Genomic DNA, 11,971 nt, shown 5'->3' on the forward strand with positions numbered 1-11,971 from the left:
TGCAGGACTAACCCTTGTCGCTGTATATATGCATATAAAGAATGTGAACCGAACTGTAGAAAACAAATACAAGTGAAACCTTCCAGAACTAAATCATAGTAACCCTATTGCGGTGAAACTATCATAACTGTAAACATTATCGAGTATTAGAAAGGAACAGCAGCGAGGCACTCCGAATATCAAACTCCCATATGCACCAGTAACGAAGAATCAATTGTCCATTAACAGATATTGATAGCTTTATATTCAGGAAACAGCGTTCGTTAAGAAACTGTGAAAAAGTATTACAATAGCCATGAAGAAATCCGGACCGGGAAAACAGCGGTGAGCCGCAGGTGTTAACTATTGCAAAAGTACATAAATTCATACGTATCCTTACAAATCTGTCAATAGCTCGAAAGAGCTTCCAAATAAACAGACAATGACAGACGAATCTGAGACCCTAGCTATTTAAATACATAAAAATATAAGTAAGGCGTGAAAGCCATGACCCTAGGGTCTCATGCTGGACAGACCGGCATAATGAGGCCGCCAGATTAAGCGCACAAGGGTTTGGAACACTGTATCGGACCTGAGACAATAGGCAGAACACAAGCCCTGTCTCAGCTGTAATCACCCCACAACATTACATTAATTCACCATCAAAGAAACCGTAAGCGAAATAGGCATACCTGTAAGTGCCGTAGCAGCCAAACCCTCCGGCACGCTGTGGAAGACAAGCTGTGGTCAGCGTCGGACCTGTACCCAACTGTAAGCAAACAATGAACACAGTCAGGGTATAAGAAGATTACATGAATACCAACAATCTGAAAGCTAACCGTAAGTGTAACCTTTAAGGGAACGCGGATCGAACCTGTACCTGGCAGGAAGAGATGAACCAGGGAGGTTGCAGAGTAACCTGTCGAAGGAGCTCAGCTGCTGCTAAGGGAGCAAATGAACCCAATGATGAATCCGGTGGACATATATATGAAATGTCAAACCCTAAAATGAGTTGGGCCGTCCGATGAGGGTGAGCGATCGCCATCGTTGGATTAGGCGGGAGGCCTGGCGCAAACCCCAGAGCAGGTCAACCCTCCACAAGACACATGGACAGCACGTGAAGTTGAGCCATCTGGCCACGGAGAGTTGTGAGCTGGCTCCGTCGTACTGCCATTTGGCGTTAAACATTTATATCGGAATGGTAAAGCAATCAAAGCCAACACAATAACATATATGATATCAAGCATTGGTATTGCGGAAGCTTAATTGAGGAGAATGGTTAAGTTTTATATGTTTGTGCCGCTATATGGATTGACCAGTATTTAAGTAAACTAATATATGCTTAAGGGGGATACGTCTGTGAAAGATGTGGCGGGTTACACATAAGATTAGGTGTATAGTTTAGGGTGTGGGTAATGGGGAAAATTACCATACCATATATATATAAAAAAAAAAAAATATTTACTGTTTTTTTTTAAATCATAATGAGATCGTGACAATGTGGTATCAGAGCAGAGGTTTCAAAACTGTGGCCTCTGGAACAGCAAAGATCATCTTATAATGTATATATAGAAACAATGCAACTAATTGCCTTTCTTGTGTACCACCAGGAGAACCATACAGAGACAGCTACCTGCTAGCAGTTAATAGTAAGATGGAGGAAATGCCGGGAGCTGGCGGCATCCCTCAAGAAAATGCAGGGCTGTGGGTACAGCTTGGTGCTGAGACACGCAGTACCAATCTGGCGATACTGCAAACTGTTCAGGAGCTGAAAGGGGAGATGGCGCATCTACGAGAGGACAATGCGCGATTAACAATGGAACAAGAAAGAATACTGAAAAGCTTGTCAGATAAAATAAATCCACCCTTAGCCAGCCCTAGTGTAGAACAGCAAAGGGGCACTGAGGAACGAGATTACGCACCTGAGCTTTCAGAAGAACAAGAAGACCATTCTGATAATGTGCAAGAGCAGCAAACCTCCAAGCGACAGAAAATGGAATTACAGGGAGAATTCCGAAAAATCAAACCTCCACTTTTCGATGGAGAGCAGGAAGAAGCAGCAGAAGCCTGGTTGATTAATATTAATAAATATTTTCAACTTTATGAATATGATCAAAATCTGAAGGCGCGGCTGGCTATTTTCCAGTTGCAGGGCAAAGCCACCTTGTGGTGGGAAGAGATTAAAATTGTGAAGGGAGTAAGTGAGCAAAGCATAACCTGGGAAAAATTTCAGAAATATTTTAAGGAGAGGTATTTAACTGAGCGCTTTTATGATGAGAAGGCGCGAGAATTCCATGACTTACGGCTAGGACAGCAGTCCATGGACGAATTCATAAATCGCTTCACTTCTCTGCTTCGTTATGTGCCATACATAAAAGAGGAGAAGGCCAAGGTGCAGAGGTTCGTGAGTAGCCTACCAGCTTATATAAGGGAACGGATTGAGTTTGACAATCCCCGAACTATGGATGAGGCAATTCGGAAGGCTAGAATTTGTTACCAGCAGAACAAACAAAAGGGAGAAATTCCAAACAAGAAATGGAATGAAAGAAAAGGTAGCAGAATTGCTGGAAACAACAAAGGCAGCCGTGGAAATGGTGGTAAAGGAGCTGGAAAGGGGCAGTTTAACAGAAGCACAAACAAGGGTACCTTCCGGGCTAAGCCAAGCGAGAGCAGGATCAGCGAACCACCTGCTAGATCGGAGGTTGAGGGAACCAGACCTCCAGTTCAGTGCTGGGTGTGTGAAGGACCGCACTACGCTAGAAATTGTCCACAGCGTAAAAGAACTGATCAAATATCTCAAGTCCATGAAGCCTCAACTGTTGGGGATGTGGCGCGCAGCGTACCCAGAATCAATGCAGCATTAGAGGACCAGCAAGCGAAGTACCAACCTTCCATGGTGGAATTCGAAGGTAAGATTTCAAACCTTTCTGTAGCTGTACTTATTGATCCAGGAGCTACTTTAAGTTATGTTAGTCCAAAAGTAGTGGAACACTGTAAGCTACCACCAGAAAAATTCAAAAACCCATGGTTGGTCCAGTTAGCTACGGGAGCCAAAAGGCGGGTTTTAGCTAAAGTTAATAACTGTTCTTTCAGTATAGCTGGACAGCCCGTAACGGCAGACCTGAATGTACTTCCGTTAGGCTCCTATGACATTCTTATTGGTATGGATTGGCTGGAAAAGCACTGGTCGTTGGTGAATTGCAAAACCAAGACCATATACTACAAGGATGATTTGGGGCAGCAGCAGGAATTGCAGGGAATTAAACATCCTGTTCAAATTCGACCTATCACTGCAACTCAGTTAGCTAAATGCATTAGAAAGAAATGTCAGATCTATGCCATACAAGTTGGCTATGCGAACCAGAAAGATAAGATGTCTGCATTAGACGATATTCCAGTGGTACAGGAATTTACAGATGTCTTTCCTGAAGAGGTACCGGGTTTGCCTCCAAGAAGGGACATAGACTTCACTATAGAGTTAATACTGGGGGCAGCACCAGTATCGCGGGCACCGTACCGGATGAGCATACCAGAGTTAACGGAGTTGAAAATGCAGCTCCAAGAGCTGTTGGAGAAACAGTACATTCGACCCAGTGTGTCACCCTGGGGAGCTCCAGTATTGTTCATGAAGAAGAAGGATGGGACCCTTCGCATGTGCATAGATTACCGACAGCTGAATAAGCTCACGGTCAAAAACAAGTACCCTTTACCCAGAATAGATGAACTCTTTGATCAAGTGAAAGGGGCAAAAGTGTTTTCCAAAATTGATCTGCGATCTGGTTATCATCAGATCAGGATTAAGGATGAGGACATTGCCAAAACTGCTTTCCGGACATGCTATGGGCACTACGAATTTGTAGTGTTACCTTTTGGTTTGACCAATGCACCTGCTACTTTTATGTGCATGATGAATAGCGTGTTTCACAGGTTTTTGGACAAGTTTGTACTGATATTCATTGACGACATATTGATATATTTTCGTTCCCAACAGGAACATGAGGAGCACCTTAGATTGGTGTTACAAACTCTTCGGGAGCATCAGCTATATGCTAAGTTTAGCAAATGCGATTTCTTCAAAGAGGAAATTCAGTATTTGGGCCACGTGATTACTAAAGAGGGAATTGCAGTTGACCCTGAGAAGATAAAATCTATTATGGAATGGCCTATACCCAAAGACGTTGTTGATATCAGATCCTTTATGGGGTTAGCTGGCTATTACCGGAGGTTTGTGGAAGGCTTTTCTAGGATAGCCTATCCTATCACCTCATTGCAAAAGAAAGGGAAGATATTTAGATGGACAACAGAGTGTCAGCAGAGTTTTGACCGCTTGAAGCACCTACTCACCACTGCACCCATCCTGAGGATCGCTGATCCTAATAAGGATTACGTGGTGTGCACCGATGCAAGCAAGGAGGGCGTGGGAGGAGTACTGACGCAGGAAGGAAAAGTAATAGCATATGAATCAAGGAAACTAAAAGAGCATGAGCAGAGATACTCTGCTTACGATTTAGAGTTAACTGCTGTTATTCACACGCTAAAGATGTTGCGACATTACCTTCTTGGGAAGAAATTTCTGTTGTTAACAGATCATCACAGTTTGACGCATTATTTCAGCCAACCCACCTTGAATGCGAGACAAGGCCGTTGGGCAGATTTTCTAAGTGGGTTTGACTTTGAAATAAAGCATTTAAAGGGCAAAGAAAATCGGGTGGCAGATGCCTTAAGTCGAAAGGTTCATTGTTTATGTGAACTTTCAGCCAGCAGGTGGCGGAGTTCGCTGGTTGAACAAATAAAAGCAGCAGCCAGTGACGACTCTGAATATCAGCATTTAAAACAGCAGGTACAGCAATCTGATAATGGAAGGTTACAGCAAGGGTACACATTAGATAATGCTGGACTGCTGTGTTTTAATAAGAAAATGTATGTACCTGACTCAAATGACCTTAAGAGGCTGATTCTAGATGAGTTCCACATCAGCCACTACACTGGCCACCCAGGGTACCAAAAGATGGTCACGGCACTCAAGAAAGAGTATTACTGGCCAGGAATGAAGAAGCAGGTAGTGGAGTACTTGGCAAGGTGTTTGGAATGCCAGCAAATTAAGGCTGAACATCAACACCCAGCGGGACTGTTGCAGCCTTTGCCTATTCCGGAATGGAAATGGGAAACCATTTCCATGGATTTTGTAACCGGGTTACCACGAACAAAGAAGGGCAATGATTCTATTATGGTCGTGGTTGATAAATTGAGTAAAGCAGCGCACTTCATACCTGTGCAGTCCACTTACAAGGCGGTACAAATCGCGCATCTCTTTATGCAAAATGTGTTCCGTTTGCATGGATTGCCAAAGGTAATCATATCAGACCGTGATGTGAAATTCACTTCCACCTTTTGGAGAACATTGTTTGCCGAGTTGGGCACTCGGTTGAATTTTAGCACGGCTTATCACCCACAGACCGATGGTCAAACTGAGCGAGTCAATCAGGTATTGGAAGACATGTTGAGGGCAAATGTGATGCTAAAACCTAGTCAATGGGAAGAGTATTTGCATCTGGTCGAATTTGCCTACAATAATGGGTATCATACCTCAACCCAGCTAAGTCCCTTTGAGGTCCTGTATGGGCGAAAGTGCCGCACACCCTCAAGTTGGGGTGGACCGGAGGATAAGCTGAGTTTGGGTCCGGAAATGCTAAAAGACATGGAAGATATGGTGAAGAGAGTGCGAGCAAATTTAAAGGTTGCACAAGACAGACAGAAAAGTTTCGCAGACAGGAAAAGAAGATTCACAGAGTACAATGTTGGTGACCATGTGTTTGTAAGGATTCAAACCAGAAGGAGCACACTGCAGTGGAGTGGGTGCGCCAAGCTGGCTCCTCGATACTTTGGACCGTTTCAGATTTTAGCTAGAGTGGGGCCAGTGGCCTACCAACTTGCTTTGCCCAGTCATATTAAGATTCACAATGTGTTCCATGTTTCTGTCCTAAAGAAATATGTATATGACCCTAAACATGTTATTCAATGGCAAGATGTGCGGGTAAGAATTGATCCGGTTGTTTTGATTATGCATCTATATTCAATAGGAAATTGATTAAAGTACTGGTTGTCTGCAGGTCGAACCGGAAGGCGAGGTCCTGGTCGAACCACAGAGCATTCTCGACCGGAGAGAAGTGCGGCTGCGGAAACGGGTTATTACCCAAATTAAGGTGCTGTGGCAGCACTATGGCCCTGAGGAGGCTACATGGGAAGACGAGGAACCTTTCAGAAAGGCTTACCCGAATTTATTTAACGAGAATGGACATCGGGATGATGTCCAATCCCAGGGGGGGCAGATGTAATGACCCCGGTAACTTGTAATTCTGGATAATTACTGTGGTGAAAACAATATGAGTGGTAACTTGTTATTATTAAAAGACATTGTTAATTTTGAAAGTGAATATAATAGACTATTTTGCACATGTGTATTGATGAAATGCTGGCAGCCTCCAAAAGGAGGATTTTCTATTAAAAGAAAATAAATCAGTTATGAAACTGAAAAACAACTGCCTCTCACCCAAGGAAAAGTCCTGGGAGGAAAACCTCTGGGCTGTTGATGAACAGGCAGAGGAGAGATTTCCAGAGAGAGAGAGAGCAGAGTGGAAAAAGAGGGTTAAGTCTGGTTGTGATCAGATAACCCAACACAGTAGTGCATGAGTCTTGTTGAGGGCTGCAGGCCTGCAAGACGGCTCGGGGGGAGAATCCAGTGCAAGTGGATCTCAAGGTTGGGAGGTTAAGAGCAAAAACATTGCAGGTGACTTCTGAAAGTAAGGACTTCAGTAGCAGGAATAACCAGGTACGCTTCCTCTAGTTTGGTTAAAGAAAATGAACAAGTATTAAAGAGTACAAGTAGATACAGAAGTTGTATTATTTCCTTTAAGTTGTTGTGATATGGTAGATAGGATAAAATTACAGTTTCTTCTCCAAGAAGCTGTGATGGAAGGTGTGACTGTGGTCACATCTGTAAAACGTATTCACTTAAGCTCGCACAGTTACAATGTGCTCAGCATGAAGTCAACTGAGAACTGTGGAAATGGTATGAGGAAACGGTACCAAATAACAGTAGGAAAAATCAGGGTATTAAACTAAACAGAAAACCTTAATAATGCACAGATCTGGAATGTAAAGATCTGAGAAGCCGGGAAAAGCCGAGCTAGCTATATACAGTATACTGACACAGAATCTGAGCTTGCATGTAAATGGTAACAATATATAAGTCAAAGCTATAGTTACAAATTTTATCTGCGTACAACTGTTCCTTAGATTAATGTTGTGTAAGCCAAAACGAGGTAATGTAAATGAAATGTTGGTACATGAACGATACAGTATTAACCAGTGCCGTGTGAACATGAAATATCATATAAAACCAACAACCCAGAAACTATCATTCCAACCAATAGCTGTATAGCGGAATATTAATAAGAAAACAGTGCTGTAAAGAGAAGCATCGTATAGTTAATAACAATGATGCTCGTCAAACCCTAACATCAGGCTTGGAAACGGTTACATTCACAGGTAACAAGCCAAAGTATCTGAGTATATTGTACAGGAACTAAGTTATAGCATCGAACTAAAACATCAAAGTAAGCATACAGTCGAATAATAGCCATCTTAACCTGCTAGTTGGAATTACGGCAAAGATTGTGCGCGGAAGGGGTAGACTCTACATTCATATCACGAATGCAGGACTAACCCTTGTCGCTGTATATATGCATATAAAGAATGTGAACCGAACTGTAGAAAACAAATACAAGTGAAACCTTCCGGAACTAAATCATAGTAACCCTATTGCAGTGAAAATATCATAACTGTAAACATTATCGAGTATTAGAAAGGAGCAGCAGCGAGGCGCTCCGAATATCAAACTTTCATATGCACCAGTAACGAAGAATCAATTGTCCATTAACAGATATTGATAGCTATATATTCAGGAAACAACGTTCGTTAAGAAACTGTGAAAAAGTATTACAATAGCCATGAAGAAATCCGGACCGGGAAAACAGCGGTAAGCCGCAGGTGTTAAATATTGCAAAAGTACATAAATTCATACGTATCCTTACAAATCTGTCAATAGCTCGAAAGAGCTTCCAAACAAACAGGCAATGACAGACGAATCTGAGACCCTAGCTATTTACATACATAAAAATATAAGTAAGGCGTGAAAGCCATGAACCTAGGGTCTCATGCTGGACAGACCGCCATAATGAGGCCGCCAGATTAAGCGCATAAGGGTTTGGAACACTGTATCGGACCTGAGACAATAGGCAGAACACAAGCCCTGTCTCAGCTGTAATCACCCCACAACATTTCATTAATTCACCACCAAAGAAACCGTAAGCGAAATAGGCATACCTTTCAATGCCGTAGCAGCCAAACCCTCCAGCACGCTGTGGAAGACAAGCTGTGGTCAGCGTCGGACCTGTACCCAACTGTAAGCAAACAATGAACATAGTCAGGGTTTAAGAGGATCACATGAATACCAACAATCTGAAAGCTAACCGTAAGTGTAAACCTTAAAGGGAACGCGGATCGAACCTGTACCTGGCAGGAAGAGATGAACCAGGGAGGTTGCAGAGTAACCTGTCGAAGGAGCTCAGCTGCTGCTAAGGGAGCAAATGAACCCAATGATGAATCCGGTGGACATATATATGAAATGTCAAACCCTAAAATGAGCTGGGCCGTCCGATGAGGGTGAGCGATCGCCATCGTTGGATTAGGCGGGAGGCCTGGCGCAAACCCCAGAGCAGGTCAACCCTCCACAAGACACATGGACAGCACGTGAAGTTGAGCCATCTGGCCACGGAGAGTTGTGAGCTGGCTCCGTCATACTGCCATTTGGCGTTAAACATTTATATCGGAATGGTAAAGCAATCAAAGCCAACACAATAACATATATGATATCAAGCATTGGTATTGCGGAAGCTTAATTGAGGAGATGGTTAAGTTTTATATGTTTGTGCCGCTATATGGATTGACCAATATTTAAGTTAACTAATATATGCCTAAGTGGGATACGTCTGTGAAAGATGTGGTGGGTTACACATAAGATTAGGTGTATAGTTTAGGGTGTGGGTAATGGGGAAAATTACCATACCATATATATATATAAAAAAAAAAATTATTTACTGTTTTTTTTTAAATCATAATGAGATCGTGACAACTAACTTCTTTGATAGCTAATTATTTTATTCATTTATTTTCTTAATTTAAATTAAGACTTAAATGTCCCTTTAACTTATATTTTATTTAAAATATAATTAACTTATATTTGATTAAAATATAATTAACTATTCTCTATGACTTGATTTATTAACTCGCTTATTCTAACATATATTGCAATTATAAAATTGTCCATTTATAAGGAAATTAATAACTGGATTTACTTATTTAAATAAATTATGCCCTTCATAGTCTAACTAGCCGTTACCTAATCAATCTAGTTGTTATCATTTTACTCGTTACTTGATCTTGAAATTTGGTCATTGGATATTCTGCCCGATCTATTTATAATGCATAGCAAGATCTGCTTATTCAACTTGTCCTGGTGATGAACCACACTGGTTGGTTTGAAACGCGTGGACGAAAATTTCTCTTTGTGATTTTCGCGGAAAACTCTTCTCAAAATTGATATGGATCACAAAAGCTAAATTCTTTAAGTTATTTTATATTTATATATAGAGAACAATCACTTTAATACACATATTTAAATACACAAATGCAAGTAAGCCGATAAATTAATTTTAATATTAAAAAATAAACTATAAAATTTATTTAATTTCATTATTATTATTTTGTTCGTTTTAAATCGAAAAATGGTTAATGTTATTTAAAAATAAACATTTAATTATTTAATGCTTAATATCATTTTCGAAATTAATTTATATTTTCACTCTCTAAAAAAAATAATATTAAACCTAAATTGAAATTTAAAAAAACTATATATATATATATATATAATTTTAATAATAATTTAATAAATTATTAATATAATTTTAATTATCACAATATATATAATAATAATAATAGTACATAAATAAATTATATTTAATTAAAAAACGTTATTTTATTATAATATTAAAATATCTCGTTTTTTTCACATAAATGTTTTTTATTAAATTAAAAATTAAAAATATCTTTTAAAATAATGCAACTCAACGTATTAATTTGGTAAAATACCTGGACTAAACTTGATTGGGATGTTCAACTTATGGTGCTCAAAAGCCTTTCTCCCAAAGATTTGCTCACACTGCAATTTTCATGTAACTATTTTAAATTTCTGCTCTCGGATTTAGAGTTTGTGATTGAGTATGAGAAAAGCCGCCCATCTCACACGCCCTTCTACCGCCAAACCAGACGCACGTTCTGGCAGTTTGGCGTTATCGACCATCTGTGGACGTTGACTGCTTACGGCGACGGGTTCTTGTGCTACCAGACTTTCCTACGGCCTTCAACAACTGAGAGGATATTTCTGGTGTTCAATCCTCTCTCTCACAACGATCGATGGATTCTGACGGCGCCGGACAATGACTGCAGCGGGGGAAGTCCCTCGGAGATTGCCGGAATCGCGTTTGATCGGAAAAACGGTATACCCAAGCTCGTCCTGTGCCAGAAGTCGATTCCGTTCGATTATCATTCTGAAAGAACCACTTACGTTTACAACTTTGGTGACTTTCGATGAAATGTTTGGTATGAAAATAAAGTGGGGAAAGGAAAAACTTTTGACATCTTTACTTTATATGGATTACAGTAACCACAATATGGAGGTGGAATTTTTGTTTATTACTAATAAAATTATTAGTTTTTTTTTGGGAAAAAATATACAGAGTTTAAATCAACATAGTCACTGAAGTAATTTATTTATAATTCTTTTATATATATTATTTAATATTGTATATTAAAATATTTTTTTTTCTAGTGGGCGTATATTAAAATATTTTATCTATAGTTCTATTTTTATTTTTTATTAATATTTTATAAATGTTATATAAAGAAAAGAATTAATTATACATTTTTTTATTAGGAGAAGTATTTGAAATTTTTTCCATTTAATTATTTTTTAAATTGATATAAAATTATTTTATTTGAGATAAATATTGAAATATTTTAGTTATGGTTAGTATCAATATTTATTTTTATTTTTATTTTACAACAAATTGAAAATATAAGTTTTTTTCTTACTTTCAGTTACTTTATCTATATAAAAAAATCGATATAAAATTATATCACTTAATATCAACATTTAAATATTTATTTTTAATGTGAGAATGAAATATCTTTATTATTATTTAATATAGACATTAAAATATTTTTAAAAATTACACTACACTGAAAATATAAAATTTATATTTTTTCCTATAAATTCTCAATTACCTTATCTTTATATAAAATCATATTATTTAACATAAATATTAAAATATTTTATTTATTATTAGAAATAAAATATTTTTATTATTTATAAAATTACATTTTTTTGTTTATTAAAATTTTTATTCTTATTTAAAAAAAAAAAACATATCAATTATAAACTAAAATAATTATCATACATCAAATAATTATCATACATCTCCCTTGTATAGCTCAGGGATGTCCCATTTTTGTGAGTTAGGGATGTCCCATTTTTGTGAGTTTATCTTAGTCAAGATGGGCTTGCGTGATTATGGTTTATCTCAAAGGTTTTCCAAACTTTTTGTATTATTTGGAGCTAGGGTCCACGGAAAGTTATGTAATTTTAAGATTCTGAATTTGCGTTAGAGGACGTTATTATGTTAATAATGTGTAAATTTAGAATTATATAATATTAGGGTGGAATCATTATCTATCATTAGGGACACAGATAACCATAGTGGATTAGAAAAGAGTATCAAAAGTGTTATAAAGAATGTGAGAGGTGCTGATAACAGTGATGTGAATGTTAAAATCAACTTAGATCCATCTTAACTCTAGATCTACCAAGCATGGC

At 38.6% G+C, this 11,971-nt stretch overlaps 1 protein-coding gene across 2 annotated transcripts; it reads right to left on the reverse strand.

Moving 5' to 3' along the window:
* On the reverse strand, positions 1–1,191 carry LOC149215869 (uncharacterized). 2 transcript variants are annotated; one of them, XM_089391106.1, is made up of 3 exons: positions 860–1,191; positions 672–748; positions 1–571 (listed from the first exon to the last, which is right to left on the reverse strand). In XM_089391106.1, exons 1-3 carry the CDS (start codon positions 1,022–1,024, stop codon positions 493–495), a joined length of 321 nt encoding a protein of 106 aa, XP_089247232.1. In that variant the 5' UTR covers positions 1,025–1,191; the 3' UTR covers positions 1–492. The 2 variants fall into 2 exon arrangements, with proteins under 2 accessions (XP_089247232.1, XP_089247231.1); XM_089391105.1 differs by having other exon boundaries at positions 854–1,191.
* Positions 1,192–11,971: the final 10,780 nt, after the last annotated feature.

The sequence above is a fragment of the Pinus tabuliformis genome, chromosome 1_1 (genome assembly GCF_031772625.1).
Source record: "Pinus tabuliformis cultivar Carrire ecotype Pingquan chromosome 1_1, CPIR1, whole genome shotgun sequence".
Classification (NCBI taxonomy): domain Eukaryota; kingdom Viridiplantae; phylum Streptophyta; class Pinopsida; order Pinales; family Pinaceae; genus Pinus; species Pinus tabuliformis.

What these genes read in the sequence shown, in the direction of transcription:
- LOC149215869 (XM_089391105.1), bottom strand. Translation starts at nt 1,024, where the DNA reads ATGGCGATCGCTCACCCTCATCGGACGGCCCAACTCATTTTAGGGTTT. An exon ending in TCTCTTCCTGCCAGGTACAG is followed by an intron (nt 749 to 853) that starts GTTCGATCCGCG and finishes GTTTGCTTACAG; the next exon opens with TTGGGTACAGGTCCGACGCT. An exon ending in GGCTGCTACGGCACTTACAG is followed by an intron (nt 572 to 671) that starts GTATGCCTATTT and finishes CTATTGTCTCAG; the next exon opens with GTCCGATACAGTGTTCCAAA.